Source organism: Oncorhynchus tshawytscha, linkage group LG14 (genome assembly GCF_018296145.1).
Source record: "Oncorhynchus tshawytscha isolate Ot180627B linkage group LG14, Otsh_v2.0, whole genome shotgun sequence".
Taxonomy (NCBI): Eukaryota; Metazoa; Chordata; class Actinopteri; order Salmoniformes; family Salmonidae; genus Oncorhynchus; species Oncorhynchus tshawytscha.
Genome location: NC_056442.1, coordinates 18,713,881 through 18,737,392, shown reverse-complemented (window position 1 = coordinate 18,737,392; position 23,512 = coordinate 18,713,881). Strand labels below are relative to the sequence as shown.

The following is a 23,512-nucleotide window of genomic DNA, read 5'->3' as shown; positions in this document are numbered from 1 at the left end:
CCTGAATATGTATTTGGAGAGCACTGGAATGGCCCTCGGGAGCTCATTTGATTGGTTGAAACGGGGGAGCAGAGGAGATCGCTCAGCCACAGACAGAAGCAGTGTGTCGTCCAATGCCATCAGTACACGCTGCTGCTTAATAATGGATGTTGTTTTCTGAAACACCAAACGTCTCTCTGCTGATCTATGGCACATTTGGAGCCTTTTAGTGCAGACCGCATTACTGACTCCCTGGATGGCTCCACCTGAGTGTTTGTGTTTGTGTGCGCGTGTGCATGTGCGCGCACGCGTGTGTGTGTGTGTGTGTGTGTGTGTGTGTTTTTGCTGTTTCACGGAACATACATTAGAGCACTCTGGTAGTGTCAGCGTCTGTTTACATTCCAGACAGTGTTCTTCTCTCTGGCCTTACTGTACAGTTGCCATTAGCCTACTGTAACTCTGTTCGGACAGTGTGCAAATCATATCACAATTATATGTTGTATGGGGCCTCCTTATAGAGCTGTATTATTGGGTGAGGTCATTTAAATCTTAGCATCTTTCATGAAGAAGCACATGAAATAAATGCACAGTGGACAGTACATTATTTTAATCTATCTTTGCAGTAGCTCTTCATTATAGCTACTGTATGCTTTGGAGATTCAGGCTGTATCACATTCGGCTGTGATTGGGAGTCCCATAGGGCGGTGCACAATTGGCCCAGCATCGTCCGGGGTTGGCCGTCATTGTAAATAAGAATTTGTTCTTGCCTAGTTAAACAAAGTTTAAATAAAATAAATAAATAAATAACTATTTGGAGGATGGGACACCATTTAGCTAATCTAAGATGCTCATAAAATGTTCATAGCTAATCTAAGATGCTCATAAAATGTTCAACCCTTACAAGTCTATTGACAAACCCATGTGTCACTTTAAGTAACATAATAAAAAAATCCCCATCAAAATCTGTCTAAGCCTAAGCCTTCCGCATCTGCGGTGGAAGGTGGCCAGGCTACAGGCGTGTTTGTCAGTCCATGAGACATGCCGGAAATGGGTCTTCTTACGAAAACGTTTGTAGAGTCCTAACACAATGGCGTTCTCAGTTTTGTTCTACGACCCCCACAAGGGTCAAGGGACTTGTCTAAATGTAACCCATACGAAAATGAATGGAAGTGTGGAGGTAGGTTTGTGGCCCAAAAAAATAAGGGGTTAAATATGTGTAAAAAAACAACCATATTTTCTGAGCTTTCTTATATCTCTTATTCCTTCTTATTTATTTATTTATTGGGCCATTTATGAATGTGTTATTCAATGCGTTTCTAAGGGCTATAGTAGTAAGGCTCAATATTATATATATATATTTTTTTTTAATAAAAAAAATTGTTTGATACCTAAATAAGTCCTAAAATTCACAGTTAAATAGCTAAATGATCCATGGTATGACCATCTTAAAATGATGATATATGTTAACTTAGTCCCCCCCCTTATACTTTTAGATTAAGAGTACCTTCAAACTGTGAAATTGACGGTGACAAGAAATAGTCTTGTTAGTTCAGAATTGCTACAGATAACCTGAAGCACATTGGAAAAAGCTACTGCATTCTCTTGTCAGCATGCATGTAAATCATTTGAAGTTTCTTCTCTTCTTCCATTGTTATGGGCTGTGTCCCAAATGGCAACCTTTTCCCTATATAGTGCACTACATTTGACAGGGGCCCATAGGGTGCCTTGGGACGCAGATAGGAGGTTCCAGAGCTCCATTGAGCCTCGGCCCAGACCAGCCAAGGGCACCGACTGGCAGACATTACACAGACAGGCTTATTGAGAAGTACTTGGCTGGGGCTCGTCCAGTTTTCCCCTCAGGCCTGGTTTCTAGAGGAGTGTCACTGTTAACATATATTTTATTGTACATTTTTTAGGGCTGCATTGAATCACGACTGCCTAGTATTTGCGGGACACATTTTCCGAAACAATGTATGCAATATTTGCTTTGCTCAGAGATGGTGTTGAGATGGTTCTGTGATTATTGTGAGTACAGTAAAGATATGGAGATAAGTTCCTCCTTGTTTTATTCAGTCCTTTAGCTATATTCAGTCCATTAGCCTATTTGCAGGACTAGCATACTGAGATGAAATAAACACTAGTTTTGATGTCACTATAATGTACCAATTCATTGCTCTGATTCGACACATACTTTTTAATAGGGAACAACTCTTGAGGTAAAATTAGCTCCAACACAAAGGTGATTTTATTTTATCTCCACATCAAGGCTTTTTTTCACTGCATGGATATCGATTGCCTTTAAAACAGGGATCATCAACTAGATTCAGCCACGGGATGATTTTCTCTTAAGTGAATGGTTGGGGGGCTGGAACATAATTACAAATAATTTGCCAATTGCAAATTGATAGCAAGAAGCCCAAACAGATATTATATTTTGCTAAAACATAATAATTTCAAACCTTGCTTACATTTGTATACAATGTATTATGCATGGGAATACTTGGGAATAGTTTTCCAAAATTAAAATCACTTGGAGCTGATTTCCTGGTGTTTTTACTGTCTTTTATATCCAACAATGATTAAAAATAATAATAATAATAAATACAAATTCAGACCACCTGTTGGGGAACCCTGCTTTAAAATATTACTCATGGGGGCCTTCTATGTCCTACATGGTGAATGGTTGCTTCTCTGACACACTCAACCCCTTGGATAGTACTGTGTACTACCTGGCATTGATTCACGCCACTTTCAAGGTACACCAAAAAAGGAGAGAGCCGCTCTCGAATACTTCATCATGTTGGCTCGGCCTGCATGGGCCAATTGCTTCCAGAGGTGGCTATCTTTAGATCTGCCACTGAGAGAGAGACAGAGAGAGAGAGTTCCAGCATACATTTCATACTTCAGAAGGCATGTCATGGGATTTGCTCTGTTGTCACAATGAAGGCGGCACGAAAATAATATCGTCCCTACTGGCCTTTCCCATACTTCTGTGTTATTTTTGCCTTTTCTTGAGTACACAAATCCTTTTGGAGGCCACATTTTTCAAAATGTGGGAAGGAGGATGGAAGGGTAAATTTGTACCACAATGTGACAAGGCATAAGGTGGGAACACACTGAGTTTGCAGTTAAAATGCAGCTGTGAGATGGCGTCCATTTTGTTATGATTTCACTTATATCATCCCACATAATTTCAAAGTCATGTATAAACTTGTATGCATAGGGTATGCAAACTGAGTGTTGGAGTGTGTGCGTGGAGGAGACCAACAGGTTTCCAAGTTATCAAAGCAGGAGAACACAGTGAACTCTCTTTGGTGTTTATCTTTTGAGGTAATGCCAAAGAAAAAACAAATATTTAAAGAGTGATTAGGCCAGTGATTCTGCTGAATCTTCAGTAGTAGTCTTCAGTCTCTTCACAGTGGGAGCCAGAGAATATTCTAGACTGGGCCGTGTTCAGTGGGGTACACCGTAGAAACAGTAACCTTATTGGACAGGTTCAGGTAGTACCTCCCTGTTTCACAACCTTTCTCTCTACGGAACATGTCATTCTAGACAACATCCAGATGGACCAATAGAAGAGGAGTGTTGAGGTATAAAAAAAAAATCCACCTTGAGGTGATTTTAGGAACAGGTGTGCTGCTGAAAGAGTAAGAAGGGATCGGATTCACTGAGAAAAAAATGTTCTCTTGCGTGTGTGGTCCCATTTCTCCATCTTATGTTTACTTTCTGCTCATCTTCCTACTCCTCCTAACTTATAAATCATTGGACTGTAACGGTATGTTGACTGGCCCCCAGAGTAGGCATTAGACGACGACCCAGGGGAAAGGATTTGGGTCATGGTGACCAGGCAGCCGCCGTTTGCTTTTGGCATGGGAATCTGCTTATTGCAGCTGCCCATGTCAGTACTCCTCTCAGCATGTAAAGTTTCACCTGAATCACAGCCTCTTCCAGAACTAGCTAGCTACTGTAGTTAACTCAGCACAGTGAAGTTGGAGTTAGCCTTTCTAATGCTAGCTTGGCTAACAGCTAACTCAGCAGGAGCCATAGCAGGTCTGATGAGTTGGAGCTCAGCCATAACGCTAGCATTGTCCTAACGTTACGCCACTACTGTAGCTAGCACCATGATGGCAGTATTTGGGACCCGTACACATTGTAATTAGGTCTCAAGACATTTCAGAATTGGCCCATTGTTGCTGTGATGACATATAAAAATTGCTCTGTGATGTCTTTGACCCCCTGTGTCTCCCTGTTTTATTTGTATTCTTTAGGGATTCTTGTTGGAATGTATTCTGTAGCCACTGTGTATTGGTTTACTCATGGTCCAATGGCAAGGGCTTTGCCTATTAGCCATGCCTTATTCAGGCAGGGGCCAAATTATTGTTGAACACATAATTTAACACATTTGTTCTAACTGGTTGGAATTAAATGCAAAGTACAGACATTTACAGAACTACTGCCATTACAATAATTGTTCGATTATGGGGGCTAGGACCGAGTTTGGGAAACCCTAGTCTATAGCTAGTAGTGAGACATGTTTTTCAATAGCTCTTCTGATAAGAAGTGTTGTCACCCTGCTGTTGCTATTCAAAACCTAGCAGAGAAGTTGTAAATAAAATGCTCTGGGGTGAAGTTTCCACTAGGTACAGATCAAGGATCAGCTTCCCCTCCCCAATCCTAAGTTTTACACATTAGTGGGAAAAATCATAAATTGATTTAACATCAGTGTCTAGGGGGTAACTACACTCTGCTCTTAAACTCCCAAAAGAGGATATGGAAAGTTAATGAGCCAGGCAATCATTAGGGGACGGCCAAGTCCTGGTGTCCTAGTGTCTGATGCTTCATAGTGGGCTTCTTCTCATTCGCTCTGAAGCATGCACGCCTGTGATCACATTGCCATTCTCTTTGAAGGTCTAGTCACAAAGCATATTTGATGATAAGACTTTTAACATGTTCTGTGTGGGCTTGACTGCAAATTGTATGCCTGTGTCGCGTAACTTCTGAGGATCGGTGTTTTTGACAGATAAAAGGGCATTTGATGGATCTGATGATAAAAGGGGAACTCTTTCTTTGGTGCCTGTTAGAAAAGACAGAGAGTAAAGCAGCAGAACACATTTGATTGATGAGCTCTTGACAAGGCCCTCATATTTACATCTTTGGGAATGCCTCAGAGAGAGATTCCTCTCAAGGATTTTAAGACTTCTAGTAAGGCAACAGGGGGAACTAGTGGTACACAACATAGCAAGGCAGCAACACATGACAACACAACATGGTAGCAACACAACATGGCAGCAGCACAAAACATTATTGGGCACAGACAACAGCACAAAGGGCAAGAAGGTAGAGACGACAATACATTACGCAAAGCAGCCACATCTGTCAGTAAGAGTGTCCATGATTGAGCCTTTGAATTAAGAGATTGAGACAAAAGTGTCCAATTTGAGTGTTGGTTGCAGCTCGTTCCAGTCGCTAGCTGCAGCAAACTGAAAAGACGAACAACTCAGGGATGTGTGTGTTTTGGGGACCTTTAACAGAATGTGACTGACAGAATGGGTGCTGTATGTGGAGGATGAGGGCTGCAGTAGATATCTCAAATATGGGGGAGTGAGGCCTAAGAGGGTTTTATAAATAAGCATCAACCAGTGGGTCTTGCGACAGGTATACCGAGATTACCAGTTTACAGAGGAGTATATAGTGCAGTGATGTGTCATATAAGGAGCATTGGTGGCAAATCGGATGGCCGAATGGTAAAGAACATCTAGCCGCTCGAGAGCACCCTTACCTGTTAGTTTGGCAGCTGGGATGAAAGAGGAGAGATTACGATAGAGGAAACGAAGTCTAGATTTAACTTTAGCCTGCAGCTTTGATATGTGCTGAGAGGGACAGTGTACCGTCTAGCCATACTCCCAAGTACTTGTATGAGGTGACTACCTCAAGCTCTAAACCCTCAGAGATAGTAATCACACCTGTGGGGAGAGGGGCATTCTTCTTACCAAACCACATGACCTTTGTTTTGGAAGTGTTCAAAACAAGGTTAAGGGCAGAGAAAGCATGTTGGACACTAAGAAAGCTTTGTTGTAGAGCATTTAACACAAAATATGGGGAGGGGCCAGCTGAGTATACGACTGTATCATCTGCATGTAAATGGATGAGAGAGCTTCCTACTGCCTGAGCTATGTTGTTGATGTAATTTGAGAAGAGCATGGGGCCTAGGATTGAGCCTTGGGGTACTCCCTTGGTGACAGGCAATGGCTGAGACAGCAGATTTTTTGACTTTATACCCTGCACTCTTTGAGAGAGGTAGTTAGCAAAACAGGCCAAAGACCCCTCAGAGACACCAATACTCCTTAGCCGGCCCACAAGAATGGAATGGTCTACCGTATCAAAAGCTATGGCCAAGTCAATAAAAAAAGAGCACAACATTGCTTAGAGTCAAGGGCAATGGTGACATCATTGAGGACCTTTAAGGTTGCAGTGACACATCCATAACCTGAGCGGAAACCAGATTGCATACCAGAGAGAATACTATAGACATCAAGAAAGCCAGTCAGTTGATAATTGACAAGTTTTTCCAACACTTTTGATAAACAGGAAAAAATAGAAATAGGCCGATAACAGTTAGGATCAGCTTGATCTCCCCTTTTAAATAAAGGATGAACTGTGGCTGCCTTCCAAGCAATTGGAACCTCCCCCAGAGAGGAGAGACAGGTTAAAAAGGTCAGAGATAGGCTTGGCGATGATAGGGGCTGCAACCTTAAAGAAGAAAGGGTCTAAACCATCTGACCCAGATTTTTTATTTATTTTTATTTCACCTTTATTTAACCAGGTAGGCAAGTTGAGAACAAGTTCTCATTTACAATTGCGACCTGGCCAAGATAAAGCAAAGCAGTTCGACACATACAACAACACAGAGTTACACATGGAGAAAAACAAACATACAGTCAATAATACAGTATAAACAAGTATATATATGATGTGAGCAAATGAGGTGAGATAAGGGAGGTAAGGGAAGTAAAAGCAAAAAAAGGCCATGGTGGCAAAGTAAAATACAATATAGCAAGTAAAACACTGGAATGGTAGATTTGCAGTGGAAGAATGTGCAAAGTAGAAATACAAATAATGGGGTGTTTGGGCAAAATTATAGGTGGGCTATGTACAGGTGCAGTAATCTGTGAGCTGCTCTGACAGTTGGTGCTTAAAGCTAGTGAGGGAGATAAGTGTTTCCAGTTTCAGAGATTTTTGTAGTTCGTTCCAGTCATTGGCAGCAGAGAACTGGAAGGAGAGGCGGCCAAAGAAATAATTGGTTTTGGGGGTGACTAGAGAGATATACCTGCTGGAGCGTGTGCTACAGGTGGGAGATGCTATAGACCAGCGAGCTGAGAATAAGGGGGGACTTTACCTAGCAGGGTCTTGTAGATGACATGGAGCCAGTGGGTTTGGCGACGACGAGTATGAAGCGAGGGCCAGCCAACGAGAGCGTACAGGTCGCAATGGTGGGTAGTATATGGGGCTTTGGTGACAAAATGGATTGCACTGTGATAGACTGCATCCAATTTGTTAGGTAGGGTATTGAAGGCTATTTTGTAAATGACATCGCCGAAGTCGAGGATTGGTAGGATGGTCAGTTTTACAAGGGTATGTTTGGCAGCATGAGTGAAGGATTCTTTGTTGCGAAATAGGAAGCTAATTCTAGATTTAACTTTGGATTGGAGATGTTTGATGTGGGTCTGGAAGGAGAGTTTACAGTCTAACCAGACACCTAGGTATTTGTAGTTGTCCACGTATTCTAAGTCAGAGCCGTCCAGAGTAGTGATGTTGGACAGGTGGGCAGGTGCAGGCAGCGATCGGTTGAAGAGCATGCATTTATTTTTACTTGTATTTAAGAGCAATTGGAGGCCACGGAAGGAGAGTTGTATGGAATTGAAGCTTGCGTGGAGGGTTGTTAACACAGTGTCCAAAGAAGGGCCAGAAGTATACAGAATGTTGTCGTCTGCGTAGAGGTGGATCAGAGACTCACCAGCAGCAAGAGCGACATCATTGATGTATACAGAGAAGAGAGTCGGTCCAAGAATTGAACCCTGTGGCACCCCCATAGAGACTGCCAGAGGTCCGGACAGCAGACCCTCCGATTTGACACAGTGAACTCTATCAGAGAAGTAGTTGGTGAACCAGGCGAGGCAATCATTAGAGAAACCAAGGCTGTCGAGTCTGCCGATGAGGATGTGGTGATTGACAGAGTCGAAAGCCTTGGCCAGATCAATGAATACGGCGGCACAGTAATGTTTCTTATCGATGGCGGTTAAGATAACGTTTAGCGTGGCTGATGTGCACGCATGACCAGCTCTAAAACCAGATTGCATAGCAGAGAAGGTATGGTGAGATTCGAAATGGTCGGTAATCTGTTTGTTGACTTGGCTTTCGAAGACCTTAGAAAGGCAGGGTAGGATAGATATAGGTCTGTAGCAGTTTGTGTCAAGAGCGTCTCCCCCTTTGAAGAGGGGGATGACCGCAGCTGCTTTCCAATCTTTGGGAATCTCAGACGACACGAAAGAGAGGTTGAACAGGCTAGTAATAGGGCTGGCAACAATTTTGGCAGATCATTTTAGAAAGAAATGGTCCAGATTGTCTAGCCCGGCTGATTTGTAGGGGTCCAGATTTTGCAGCTCTTTCAGAACATCAGCTGACTGGATTTGGGAGAAGAAGAAATGGGGAAGGCTTGGGAGAGTTGCTGTGGGGGGTGCAGTGCTGTTGACCGGGGTAGGAGTAGCCACGTGGAAAGCATGGCCAGCCGTAGAAAAATGCTTATTGAAATTCTCAATTATGGTGGATTTATCAGTGGTGACAGTGTTTCCTATCTTCAGTGCAGTGGGCAGCTGGGAGGAGGTGTTCTTATTCTCCATGGACTTTACAGTGTCCCAGAACTGTTTTGAGTTGGTGTTGCAGGAAGCAAATTTCTGCTTGAAAAAAGCTAGCATTGGCTTTTCTAACTGCCTGTGTATAATGGTTTCTAGCTTCCATGAACAGCTGCATATCATGGGGGCTGTTCGATGCTAATGCAGAACGCCATAGGATGTTTTTGTGTTGGTTAAGGGCAGTCAGGTCTGGGGAGAACCAAGGGCTATATCTGTTCCTGGTTCTAAATTTCTTGATTGGGGCATGCTTATTTAAGATGGTTAGGAAGGCATTTAAAAAAATACCCAGGCATCCTCTACTGACGGGATGAGATCAATATCCTTCCAGGATACCCCGGCCAGGTCGATTAGAAAGGCCTGCTCGCTGAAGTGTTTCAGGGAGCGTTTGACAGTGATGAGTGGAGGTCGTTTGACCGCTGACCCATTACGGATGCAGGCAATGAGGCAGTGATCGCTGAGATCTTGGTTGAAGACAGCAGAGGTGTATTTGAGGGCAAGTTGGTTAGGATGATATCTATGAGGGTGCCCGTGTTTAAGGCTTTGGGGAGGTACCTGGTAGGTTCATTGATAATTTGTGTGAGATTGAGGGCATCAAGCTTAGATTGTAGGATGGCTGGTGTGTTAAGCATGTTCCAATTTAGGTCACCTAGCAGCACGAGCTCTGAAGATAGATGGGGGCAATCAGTTCACATATGGTGTCCAGAGCACAGCTGGGGGCAGAGGGTGGTCTATAGCAGGCGGCAACGGAGAGAGACTTGTTTTTAGAGAGGTGGATTTTTAAAAGTAGAAGTTCAAATTGTTTGGGAACAGACCTGGATAGTAGGACAGAACTCTGCAAGCTATCTTTGCAGTAGATTGCAACACCGCCCCCTTTGGCAGTTCTATCTTGTCTGAAAATGTTGTAGATTATAATGAAAATTTCAGAATTTTTGGTGGTCTTCCTAAGCCAGGATTCAGACACAGCTAGAACATCCTGGTTGGCAGAGTGTGCTAAAGCAGTGAATAGAACAAACTTAGGGAGGAGGCTTCTAATGTTAACATGCATGAAAGCCAAGGCTATTACGGTTACAGAAGTCATCAAAAGAGAGCGCCTGGGGAATAGGAGTGGAGCTAGGCCTGCAGGGCCTCTACATCGCCAGAGGAACAGAGGAGGAGTAGGGTAAGGGTACGGCTAAAAGCAATAAGAATTGGTCGTCTAGAACGTCTGGAACAGAGAGTAAAAGGAGGTTTCTGGGGGCGATAAAATAGCTTCAAGTTATAATGTACAGACAAAGGTATGGTAGGATGTGAATACAGTGGAGGTAAACCTAGGTATTGAGTGATGAAGAGAGAGATATTGTCTCTAGAAACATCATTGAAACCAGGAGATGTCATTGCATGTGTGGGTGGTGGAACTAATAGGTTGGATAAGGTATAGTGAGCAGGACTAGAGGCTCTACAGTGAAATAAGCCAATAAACACTAACCAGAACAGCAATGGACAAGGCATACTGACATTAAGGAGAGGCATGCTTAGTAGAGTGATCAAAAGGGTCCAGTGAGTAGAGGGGTTGGTTGGGGTCACGGCGATTTAGACAGATAGCCGGGCCATTGGTAGCAAGCTAGCATAGGATGGAGGTCTGTTATTAGCCACCTCGTGCGTTTCCGTCGGTAGGATTAGTGGGGTTCCGTGTGGTAGAGGGGATGAATCCAAATCACACACAAAAAAACAATAGATATAGTTATAGAGGCCCAAGAAGAAAAAAAATGATGTTGTTTTGGTGTCAAGTTAAAGGAGCTCCTTTAGCACCTCGGACTCATTGACCGCCTGCAGTGAGAAACTTTGTCGCGGGGCAGGGGGAAAAAAGAGGGAGGATCATCGGGGCTAGTTGCATTAGAAGAGGTAGGAGATGTTGGATGGCCAAGAATGCATGGCTGAGTCAAATAGGAATCCTGACTTAATGAAGTGGTGATTAAAGAGCTCAGCCATGTGCTTCTTGTCAGTAACAACCACATCATCAACATTAAGGGACATGGGCAGCTGTGAAGAGGAGGGTTCATATGGCGTTGTTATTCTTAGAGGTGACAGAGATGTCATTGAACTGTCATTATGAACAATGAGTGGTGTTTATAAGTATGTATGGAAACATATATTGTGCAGTGAGCAGATTCTATAACAAACATGCATGGGGAAAATGATAAGTACGCATTGTATAGCTGCTTTCTACCCTCCTGGATTGTAAACTGTACTGTTCATCCTAGCAAATCATTTTAGCTTTGTGAAAAGTTAATTTACAGAAAACCATGGTAGAGCCGACTATACATTTTTTTTAAATTATTTATTTTTAGTGGGAAGAATCCATAGCTGATATCGAAATATTATAAAGAATATTTAGATTTGTCCCTAATTTTGTTTAGAACAGATTAATCTAGTGAGTCAGACTTTACAGCTACAAACTATTCAGACACACTCGCCTGACTGTGAGATCAAGAGTACATTAAATACATTGTAGGCATTATATATGAACGTTATGTAAACAAACTTTGCTTCAGTGTTGATTGGTGAGGACATGCTTCATTTAAGGGTGGAGGGTGGTTGTTGGTTGGGGGTCTGAGCACAGATGTGAATCCACTGCCCCACCCTCCCCCTCACAGGGATTTGTGCCCCTCCATAGCCCCCCCAAGCCAGACGACAGGGATGAGCAGTCTTGTCAGGGTCACCCAGAGGGGTGGAGATGTCAAAGAACCAGACGGTGCGTTGAGCTCAGGTCTCTCAGTTAGGGAAGCACATGAACAGCCTCCTTAAAATCATCAGTAGCAACATTAATTGAATCCCAAAGATGACTGCTGAGACTCTGATAGTATGTAATTAACAATGCAGGTCGTCGGCAAGTGTGGTTGAAGCCCAGATATCCTGTCAAGGTCCAGTGGTTGAAGCGGATGAGGTGGGGAGATAAAGTATATGAAAAGATAAGAAATGGTGTGTGTGTGTGTGAGTGCCCCACACCTGCATCTCTTCTCTCCAGCTGCTGCTGGCTTGGCCTAAAGCCAGGCTAGCTAGACTGACAGACAGAGGGAGGGAGGCAGGTAGGGCACAGTGTACCAAGTGTCCCTCCATCCATCGCTTCGAGTCAAAACACTTTCCAGGCTTTGAAAAGCCAGTGCCGTATCTCATCTACCTGTCGGGAGGCTTCTGTTTTTCTGGGCTGCAGGTTTGGGGGGGGGGGGCTTTAAAGTATATGAAATCTCTAAAATAGTACTCAGAATGCATAATCTAATGTGTGATAGTGCAATGAATCTGATTATCAGCCGTTGTTGGAAAATTCTACTAGATCAAATGGCGAAATTAGTATGCAGTTCCAGTATGTATTCGGACATGGTCAGTGAGTGTGCACGAGCGTGCGTGTTGTTTGTGTGGTTGCTTGTGCACTTGTTTGCGTAGCAGCTGGTGGGTTGATTGGGTTCAGCTGGACGAGAGACAGAGATTTTTGAGGTTGATTTTCACATTAAATGGACCATGCATTATGTGGGTTGAATGCTGTAATAACACAGAATAAAACAATTAATCAAAGTCCCATGATGGTAGTGACTGCCCATTATTACTTATCACTTGTTAACCAAAATTTATTCACATTACTTTAATAAAATATGTTGCTGTGTATATTTGTTTAATGTGATGACTTCAAAGTTATCATCTCATCTCTATAGAGCTGCTGCCTATGCGGCCTGACTTCAAAGTAAATAAGGTATACTTTTGTGACTACGGAATACCAACTATAAATAACTTAGATCACTTAGTTTCCCAAACTTGGTCCTGGGCACGATTAGTTTTCCCCCCCTAGCACTACCCAGCTGATTCAAATAATCATCATTAAGCTTTGATTATTTGAATCAGCTGTGCAGTGCTAGGGCAAAACCCAAAACAGTTTGGGACCCAGTTTGGAAAACCCTTCCCATAATCATGTATTCTCAGGTAGAGTTACTGTACATCATGAAGCAACAGCTGCTCTCTATATCACCTCACGATTGCGCACTCTACTCTTTTCCGTAGCGGGTGTAAAATAAACACAGACAGGACAAGTGATGCGCAATGGATTTTGGTCATTCTAGTTAATTACCACGTTTTATGCGCTAAACTATGTAGAATATTGGCCTGTTGGAAACTACAACTCCCAACTATATCGCACAGTTCAGGTTGGATCTGATTTATCTCTGGAGAACTGTGCGATGTGCGCGTTGAGCTCACAGAAAAAAAACAAACCAAATGGAATTTAAATAATTGAACATATGTCCTCAATTAGTTGTTTAAAAACAGAAGAATAACCTACATTTCTGGTTAATTGCTCAGCGCTAGGTGTTTGTAGGCAGGAGTTATGTCTGCAAAGACATCAAAGTCTGGTGTGCAGGTATACAAAATGTTTGATATAATATGGCCTGAAAAAGAGAGCTCTCCCTTTACATGTCTTTGAAAAGAGAAACAATAATGAAAAATTAACCTGAAAATGCTTGTTTGTGTTGTCTGGTGTGGACAGCTGGAACACTGCAAGCTGGGGCCACCTTCAGTCCTCACTTGAACTATCAACAGTGACTTCCTTGTTAGTGAAATGTAAGGAAACTCTTTTAAATCGCTCATCTTCTGTCAGAGAGCATGTCAACACCTAGACATAATCAGAGTTGTTGTCAGCCCGCTCCAGATGTGTGTCTCAGACTTGTTTGTGCTAATTAGACTCAATTATGATGTTCAAAGTGGTTGGTTCTTAGGTATGCTGGCAACTGCCCCAAGCCAAAGTCTGACTTTTTCTTCAAAAACATTCAAGAAACATTTTTTAAAGACATTCTTAATGTGTCCAGTCTAATCTACTAGGTAATCACATTCTAAAAACCTTCAATGCGTTATGTCACAATGATGAAAGTATGTTTTCAACACCTGATATCAAGCATTTTGTTTATTTGCGTGGTAACCATGTGATTATTATCTACCATGTTAGGTAAGATAATGCCTAAAACCATGGGAGAAAGGTCTTGGTAACATCTTACAGTAGACTGCATTCATAATGCCTTTATAAGGGCATCATAAGGTTTTAAAGTATCTCTTCTGCACGTGAAGGTACTCACCTCACATGTGCACAACCTGGGACAAGGGGCACGGCTCCTCTTACATTCTGGCCTCCCGAACATCAGTAACTTGTTATAAATCTCAGTACAGAGACCAATGTCAATCCCCCACCCTCCTCCTGTTTACGCACACACAAATTCATGCACATAAACACACATAGTGCTTGTCTTGGGCAGGAGCTCACCGGAGCTGAGTACGGGCACTTAAAATGTTCTACTGCTTGAGTTCCTGTTCCTCTTATAGAATCTTTGAAGAATCTCAAATATAAAATATATTTTGATTTGTTTAACACTTTTTTTTAGTTAATACATGATTTCATATGTGTTATTTCATAGTTTTGATGATTTCACTATTATTCTACAATGTTGAAAATAGTCAAAATAAAGAAAAAACAAGGAATGAATAGGTGTGTCCAAACTTTTGACTGGTACTGTATGTAGAGAGGATAGCTTGAGAATTGGAACATGATGACTGTAAACATGACCCCTTCAGAGTGAGTCAGCATTGGCCTGTTGTTCCGTTGCTAATGCACAGGAAATATTTTTGTGGGGATACCTAATTGGATCACTGTACTAAGACTACATCCTTCTTCCTCCATTAGCCTCTGGTGGGTTCAGAAAAGTGTGTGTGTGTGTGTGTGTGTGTGTGTGTGTGTGTGTGTGTGTGTGTGTGTGTGTGTAGAGGACAGAAGATAATAACCTGGCTGTCACTGTGGTGTTGAGATCAAAAGTGCTCAGTGAGTGTTAATGTGCCCTCAATGTGAACTCTCACCTATTAACGTGAAAATGAAGATAAGCACATATACATACACTGCATGTACGTAGACCATGCAGCCAATAAGCCCCACCCCCCACACACACACACCCACACACTCTGTCCACATAAAAAAAATCACACATGATTGACTTGCCACATTTCTTTCTCTTAACTCACAGCATGCTACTGAAAGTGACTAATTAACGTTGCATATTGGCAGAAATGTCTAAAGGCACAGCAAGGGGTCATTACCAATCTAAAAAATATATATATTCTGTGTTATTTTATTAGGATCCCCATTAGCTGCTGTGAAAGCAACTGGCACTCTTCCTGGGGTCCACACAAAATATGAAACTTGACGTAACACAGAACATTAATGGACAATAATAGCTCAAGAACAGAATTACATCAATTTAAAAAGGGCTCACGTAGCCTACATATCAATACATACACACAAACTATCTAGGTCAAATAGGGTAGAGGCGTTGTGCCATGAGGTATTGCTTTACCTGTTTTTTAAAACCAGGTTTGATGTTCATTTGAGCAATATGAGATGGGAGTTCCATGCAATAATGGCTCTATATAGTACTATACACTTTTTAAGATTTGTTCTGGATTTGGGGACTATGAAAAGACCCCTGATGGCATGTCTGGTGAGGTAAGTGTGTGTGTCAGAGCTGTGTGTGTAAGTTAACTATGCAAACAATTTGGAATTTTCAACATTAATGTTTCTTATAAAACAAAGAAGAAAAATTCTAAATTCAAACTAGTAATGCTTTTCTTTCATTATTAGTTTTTTAATGCATGAGCACGATGGCTCACTGTTAGTTGTTGGCATTTCCTTTCCTACTAAGAAACTTTTTAAAACCTGTTGATCCTACCCCCTACTTTTTCGAACATTCTGTTAAAAATCGTGCAACATTTCAGCGCCCTGCTACTCAGGCCAGGAATATAGTATATGCATATGATTAGTATGTGTGGATAGAAAACACTCTGACGTTTCTAAAACTGGTTAAATCACGGCTGTGACTATAACAGAGCGTCTGTTTCATCGAAAAGCGCAGGAAAATCTGATCACTGAAAATGGAAAAAAATATCCATGCGCCACTTCCAGGAATTGTTAAAGGTGAACCGGATTAAATGAGGCCAAGGTGGCAGTACCTACAGCTTCCACAGGATGTCTAGAGTCTTCTCATTTGCTTCGGATTTGATTCTTGGTCGAACCGACCCAAGGGAACCGATTCCCTCCGGCCTCCAACAGGATGTTTTGGTTGAGATTTCTCCGGGCATTTTTTCCAGACGGCCACCTATAGAATTTACATCGCCTCCTGATGAATTTTATCGCTTATTAACGTGTACTAATACCTAAAGTTGCATTACAAAAGTATTTCGAAGTGTTTTGTGAAAGTTTATCGTCGACTTTTTTACTTTTAAAAAATGACGTTACGTTATGAAACGCTATTTTTTTCCGTTTATCACACAGTCTTCATAGATCGATATCTAGGCTATATATGGACTGATTTAATCGAAAAAAAGACCCAATAGTGATTATGGGACATCAAGGAGTGCCAACAAAGAAGATGGTCAAAGGTAAATGAATGTTTTATATTTTATTGTGCGGTTTGTGTAGCGCCGACTATGCTAATTATTTTGTTTACATCCCCTGCGGGTCTTTTGGGGTGTTACATGCTATCAGATAATAGCTTCTCATGCTTTCGCCGAAAAGCATTTTAAAAATCTGACTTGTTGCCTGGATTCACAACGAGTGTAGCTTTAATTCAATACCCTGCATGTGTATTTTAATGAACGTTTGCGTTTGAACTAATACTATTAGCGTTTAGCGTAGCGCATTTGCATTTCCAGAGCTCTAGATGGGACGCCTGCGTGCCAGGTAGGAGCAAGACGTTTTAATACACTTTCAAAACTTTCCGAAACAACAAAACAGAGCTCTCCCTCATTTCGCATTCAACCGGAAGTGAAGCGTACTAGATTACGCTATAGGAAGGAGTCTGCTTTCATATTGTGTGTAAAGTTCATAGTGTGTAAAGTGCCCTTCTGATGGCCCTAATGGCCTGTGTGTCCTCATACAGTACGATGCCTCACGCTGTGAGACGCTTGGAGGGAAAAAACACTCATTCCTCTGTGAGAGAGCCGAACACTGGCTCACTATGCGGTCTGTAAATTGAGTCTTTCTTCCCTCCTGAACAGTGACACACTGGAATGCAGCACATTAATATGGACATGGGTGGGCTCCCAGAATTCCTGTCATAGCCTATTTTTTCTTTGACCATTATGAGCTTTTTGTTGCTTATTTTCAGCTCCTACCACGTCAGGCCAGGAAGATGTGTGTGTGTGTGTGTGTGTGTGTGTGTGTGTTTATGTGCGCATGCATGCTTTAAAATTGTGATATTACAAAAACAAAGAAGTTACTGCAAACAACAAACGCTGTTTTTTCCCATCTGACATCATTGCACGTGTGCTAGAAGACAGTGGTGGGGCGGCCATCGGCGCAGTTTCCCCCTACTGCGGATTCCATCTTTAATGTTGACACAGAAATGATTAAAAGTATGATCAAAGCTACAAACTTTCACGTCATTGTGCAAAGTGGCTTTAAACGTGACTGATTCTGCACAGTCGGCCTGCAATGTAATTGATCTCAAACTCTCTGTCTCTACAGCAGCCTGGGCCAAGGTGGAGGTGAACATGGAGGACAGAGTGGAGGTGTTCCTTGGGGACACGGCCCAGATCACCTGCATGTTTACGGTCTCAGACAGCCACGATGATGTCATTCTCCAGTGGTATATGGTGAGTAGTCCCACACACAAATGCATGCACATGGACAGACGCGCACACACACGTTAGCCTGGTTGCCAAATCTAACTCTGTTAGCAGTTGGCTAAAGGACCAACAGATCTGACAACCAGGCTAACACATCCCTTCCATCTCAGATCCCTGTTTCACAAATGAACACATGCTCTCTTAGCTCTCTGGGCTGAGTCCTAACTTGAGATCCATCTGTACATTTATGCATCAGCCCATGGATCTCAAGGATCCGTCACCTCTGTCTCTGCCCTGTTTTCCAACTGACAATTGAATTCAACCTTCGATCGTAGATCACGAAGACCAACGTCCGCTCGAGGATCTACTACGGAGACAGAAACGTGCAGGTAGTCGACCGGGACGGGCAGTTCACAGACAAGATCAGTGTGAACGGGATGGGGAAGAGCAGCGAGGTGGTGCTGACCATCAGGGACGTGGCGCTGGAGGATGAGCTAGAGTTCATCTGCCAAGTCAACGGACTGTCAGCGGGTAACATGGAGGGACGCACGATGCTCAAGGTGTTCGGTAAGAGTGTGATGCACCCATTGCTCTGGCCAGTTTCCTGGACCCAGATTTAGCCTAGCCCTGGACTATTCTAGCTATCGCTCCCTATGTGATGTCATCCATTGTTCCTCTCTAGCGTCGCCTGATCGTCCAAACATTGAGGGGGTGCACTCTGGGATCTCTGTGAGCAAAAATAACCCATCTAAGGTAAAAACAAACAAACTAACAACACATTGTTAGCGATAGCTACGGTCAGTGAGGACTCCAGGGTATAGCATGTGGATAAGGTAAGGGCTTGTAAACTTTGGAGGACTTGTAACACTAACCATTTAGAGAAATGAAAATTAGGATGGTTTTAGTGTATAACATTTTTGAAATTAAAGCTTTTTATCCTCAAAATCAAGGAGAAAAGGGTTTACACACTGACCGTGTAATGTCATCTTTCACCATAGATAGGGAGCTGTGAGGCTAAGAATGGCTACCCCAGGCCCAACATCACTTGGTACCGTGACCAGAGCCCACTGCAGAACACACCAGGCGGTGAGTACTACCGAGGCTTTGACCACCGTGTCCATAGACACCCCCTGACATTAGTATCTACGCTAGGTGAAACAGAGTTGATAATAACAGCTAGCAATTCCACAACTGCTTCATGCTCTTCCTGCTTTTTGTGTGTGGGCAACATGACAATAATAAACACATTTAGAATGTTGTAAACATGCCTCGGATCTCACAAGGAACAAACCTATTTTTTTCTGTTATCAAATATGAAGATCAGATTGACTTCAGTCAAGAATTTGACAGTGAACTTAAGGAACAAAGATCCGTGATTACTATGACACAGATCATGCCTGTTGGAAAAATAGATGTCTGTTTCATGTGCCTGAATATGAAATGTGGCTGTGGATTTGAACTGAAAATATGAAGAAAAAACAACAACATGTATTTAAAAATAGAAAACAAAGAGAAGCGATAGTATTCTGAATACCCCTTGTATTCAACCTGGCCATTGGGCATACATCAACATCTACACTTCTACAGTAACTCAAGTTCTATGTTTTCCATATGTGCTGCATGTCTCACAGAGGTCAGTGTGGTGACCCTGGTCACTAAGGAGTCCAGTGGTCTGTACACTGTCCAGAGTGACCTTCACCTGAATGTGGTCAAGGAAGACAAGGATTCGTTCTTCTACTGCGAAGTCAGCTACCTTGTCCCTGGTGGAACCAAGATGACTGAGACCAACAAGATCAACATCACTGTCCACTGTGAGTCTACTGTGCCTCTTAATGTGTCCCACCTCATATGGAGACAGTAGAAAACTATACACATGCACAGTCACAGACTTACACAAGGACATTGCCGTCTCAAATCGTGTTCAGTCTCAACGAGAAGTAGGAATCATAAATGCAAGCAACTATGCCACAGTGCAACGTTTTTATTTTCCAACTCTTTGTGCTATCGCCACGTGTTTCTGTCAAGTTGTGAAGTCTCTCATGTTTTGTACCGAACTTGATATGGCCACACTTGCCACTTTCCAGGTCGTCTTTGTTAGCAAGAATTAGGTCTTACATCTTGCTGACTTTCCAGGATAAACAAAGGTTAAATAAAATACAAAATCTCTTCAGATCCAACCACTTCTCTTGATGTGTGGGTGGAGTCACCAAAGGGGCGTGTCAAAGAAGGGGACACAGTTGAGGTCCATTGCCGTGCCAACGGGAATCCTCAACCACCCTTTACATTCATGCACAATATGGTAAGAAACCCATGCCTACTCCTAGTCCCATGTAAAAAAAAAAATATATATATTCTGTGCCTCCAACCATAAACAGAACTATATACATTGATGCATGTGTTTACTGTAAGTGATTGGATGTGGATTGTGTGTCATTGGGTGTATGTGCACGCGTGCATGAATTTCTGTGTTAACACACGACACGGTTGATGTGTGTTATAAATGCCACTCCCTTTCTGTAGCAAGAGTTGGAATCGGAGCTGAACGTGTTGGTCCTGAAAGACGTGATGCGTCTAAGCAGCGGCGACATCACCTGTACCTCACTAGACCTGGACACGCATGAAGAAACCGTAGGGCACACAGAGCTCTTCGTCGACTGTGAGTGAAACGTTCCTCTGGTACAGTTTCTGGAACATTAGTCATTATTAGTAGCCCCAAAAGTTGTGACATGACCAGGATAAACTTAGGACCCTCGCTATGGTCCAATGACTAGGGCCTAGAGTTATTCCCTGGCTCCGGAAAAACTCCTGGCCTAGTTATTGCAGTAGTAGTGAAATGTGGTGTAATGGAGTGCAGTGGTTCTCATACTGGTGGTCCCTGGTGGTGGGGGGGTGGGGGGGTCGTGAGAAGGTTTTGTGGGCTCGCAAATGTGAAACTGAATGGGGACAATGTATACCGTTGCCCCTTCGATCTGGTTACTAACATTGGCCTACTGTATGTAGAGTAGTGTAGCAGTGTTCTTAACAGTGCATGTTGTGTGTCCATAGATCTGGACCAGGCTGTGTTGATTCCCAAAGACACCCATGTCATGGCCCAGGGAGAAGAGCTGATGGCCACCTGCAATGCCCTGTCCTCCCTGCCCACACACACTGAATGGTTCAAGGTAAATTACAGTAGGCCACTGAGCCAATACCTCAACATTACAATGTGTGTGTGTGTGTGTGTGTAGAATGTGTGTGAAGGAGAGTTCTGTGTGGTCGTGCCAATATGTACTGTAGTGGTGCGCGTTTCTCAGAGTCTGTTCTGGACTTGGGGATTGTGAAGAGACCCCTGGTGGCATGTCTTGTGGGGTATGTATGGATGTCTGAGCTGTGTATTGGCTGCCTTCAACATGGCAACACCTTTCACAAAGACAAGTAGTGATGTGGTTCATTTGCCTGTTTTTCTTTGTGGCACTTGACCATATAAGGGCAGAGCGGCGCTTTATCATGGACACACCTTCCCCCATCTAGCTACCGTTGCATCAATATGTTTTGAACCTCCCAGTTTACAATCTTGGGTTACACCAAGCAGTATAGTTCCCTCAACTTGCTCAATTGCCACATTATTCATTACAAGATTTAGATTAGGTTAAGAGTTTAGCTAGTGTTTGGTCCCAAATACAATTCTTTTAGTTTTTGATATATTTAGGACTAGCTTATTGCTTGCCACCTATTTTAGAACTGACTGCTACTCTTTGTTCAGTGTTGCAGTGATTTTACTTACTGTGGTAGCTGTAGTGTATAATGTTAAGTCATTAGCGTACATAGACACACAGGCTTTACTCAATACCAGTGGTAGGACATTAGCAAAAAATTTAAAGGTGAGAGGCCATGACAGCTACCTTGACATATGCCAAACTCTACCTAGTTTACGTTAGAGTGGCATCCATTAAATAACTCCCGCTGTGTTCCGTGAGATAAGTAACTCTCGATCCACAATAAGGCAGAGGATGTAAATCCAAAACACATGTTTTTTTTCAGCAGCAGACTATGATCAATAATGTCTAACAAAACAGATCCCACAGCCCCCTGATATCTGTCTCGACTATGTCTTTCGAAACTCAGAAGTGTTCTTTAAGAGGTGTGGCTGCTTGATTTATATTGTTTCCCTCATAGACGTGTGTGTGTGTGTGTGTGTGTGTAGAAAGGAGAACATTTTGCAGAGGGCCACACACTGACCCTGAAGGACGCTGTGTTTGACATGGCGGGGACGTACGTGTGTGTGGTGAAGGTGCCTTCACTGGAAGGACTGGAGACCAGTGGCTCTTTACATGTCCACGTACAGGGTGAGCCCGCCTGCCTGCACGCATGCGCACACACACGCGCACACACACACATAACTAACCCTCTGTCCCCCTCTTCCATGCAGGACCCCCAGAGATCAAGGAGTCCACAGACACAGTCCTGGAGGAGGTCACAGATAAGTTCCTTAACCTGAGCTGCCATGCTAGAGGATACCCAACCCCTGTTATCACCTGGAGCTCCTCTGACGAATCACAGGTAAGCAGACAGACCGACAGACAGTCAGACCAGCAGAAACAGAGGGCTTCTCTGGGTCAGCTCATACAGACAATGTTTAGGCTGGCTGGGAAGGAAAGAGGGACAATGGTGTGTTTTTTTTCTTCTTTTGATCTATTTACACACAGAACTGTTCCGATCCTGGCTACCTGGGTCTTTTCCTGTAACAACGTTCATAGACAAAGTAACTCATGTTCAACATTCTTTTCTGAACCGATATATCTGCGATTGGTTTGTCCCAAATGGCCTCCTATTCCCATTGTAGTGCACTACTTTTGACCCGGGCCCATAGGGCTCTGGGCAAAAGTAGTGCACTTTATCGGGAATAGGATGCCATTTGGGACATAGACAGTGTTTTGGTTTCCAGTCTTATCTGTGCTTTATTCCCCTGTGTGTGCTAGATCCTGAAAGAGGTGTCCCACAGACAGACAGAGAACGGGGTTCTCAGTGTGGTGAGCGTCAAGGTGACCTCTGACGTCACAGCCAACTGCAACGCCTCCAACGTCCATGGTACAGACTCCTTCCTCTTCAGCATCAAAGCCAGTAAGTTGTCTGTCCACTGTCTAATTTGTCATGTCTTGTACAGTGGGGCAAAAAAGTATTTGGTCAGCCACCAATTGTGCAAGTTCTCCCACTTAAAAAGATGAGAGAGGCCTGTAATTTTCATCACAGGTTCACTTCAACTATGACAGACAAAATGAGAAAAAAAATTGTAGGATTTTTTATGAATTTATTTGCAAATTATGGTAGAAAATAAGTATTTGGTCAATAACAAAAGTTTATCTCAATACTTTGTTATATACCCTTTGTTGGCAATGACAGAGGTCAAAGGTTTTCACACACTGTTAATGGTATTTTGGCCCATTCCTCCATGCAGATCTCCTCTAGAGCAGTGATGTTTTGGGGCTGTTGCTGGGCAACACACACTTTCAACTCCCTCCAAATATTTTCTATGGGCTTGAGATCTGGAGACTGGCTAGGCCACTCCAGGACTTTGAAATGCTTCTTACGAAGCCACTCCCTCATTGCCCGGGCGGTGTGTTTGGGATCATTGTCATGCTGAAAGACCCAGCCACGTTTCATCTTCAATGCCCTTGCTGATGGAAGGAGGTTTTCACTCAAAATCTCACGATACATGGCCCCATTCATTCTTTCCTTTACACGGATCAGTCGTCCTGGTCCCTTTGCAGAAAAACAGCCCCAAAGCATGATGTTTCCACCCCCATGCTTCACAGTAGGTATGGTGTTCTTTGGATGCAACTCAGCATTCTTTGTCCTCCAAACATGACGAGTTGAGTTTTTACCAAAACGTTCTATTTTGGTTTCATCTGACATTCTCCCAATCTTCTTCTGGTTCATCCAAATGCTCTCTAGCAAACTTCAGACGGGCCTGGACATGTACTGGCTTAAGCAGGGGGACACGTCTGGCACTGCAGGAT

At 43.1% G+C, this 23,512-nt stretch overlaps 1 protein-coding gene across 4 annotated transcripts in view; it reads left to right on the top strand.

Annotated features, from left to right (window-relative positions):
- The window catches only part of LOC112267351 (cell surface glycoprotein MUC18), a 99,355-nt gene that overhangs the window by 68,443 nt on the left and 7,400 nt on the right, over positions 1-23,512 (top strand). For 3 of the 4 annotated variants that reach the window (XM_042297091.1, XM_042297088.1, XM_042297090.1), the window contains exons 3-13: positions 17,416-17,543; positions 17,852-18,083; positions 18,199-18,269; positions 18,515-18,602; positions 19,148-19,327; positions 19,688-19,815; positions 20,037-20,172; positions 20,562-20,677; positions 21,700-21,841; positions 21,925-22,055; positions 22,475-22,616. In XM_042297091.1, the coding sequence (XP_042153025.1) occupies positions 17,416-17,543; positions 17,852-18,083; positions 18,199-18,269; positions 18,515-18,602; positions 19,148-19,327; positions 19,688-19,815; positions 20,037-20,172; positions 20,562-20,677; positions 21,700-21,841; positions 21,925-22,055; positions 22,475-22,616 (1,494 nt within the window). The remainder of the gene's footprint in view (positions 1-17,415; positions 17,544-17,851; positions 18,084-18,198; positions 18,270-18,514; positions 18,603-19,147; positions 19,328-19,687; positions 19,816-20,036; positions 20,173-20,561; positions 20,678-21,699; positions 21,842-21,924; positions 22,056-22,474; positions 22,617-23,512) is intronic. The other variant, XM_042297089.1, reaches the window with a different exon arrangement.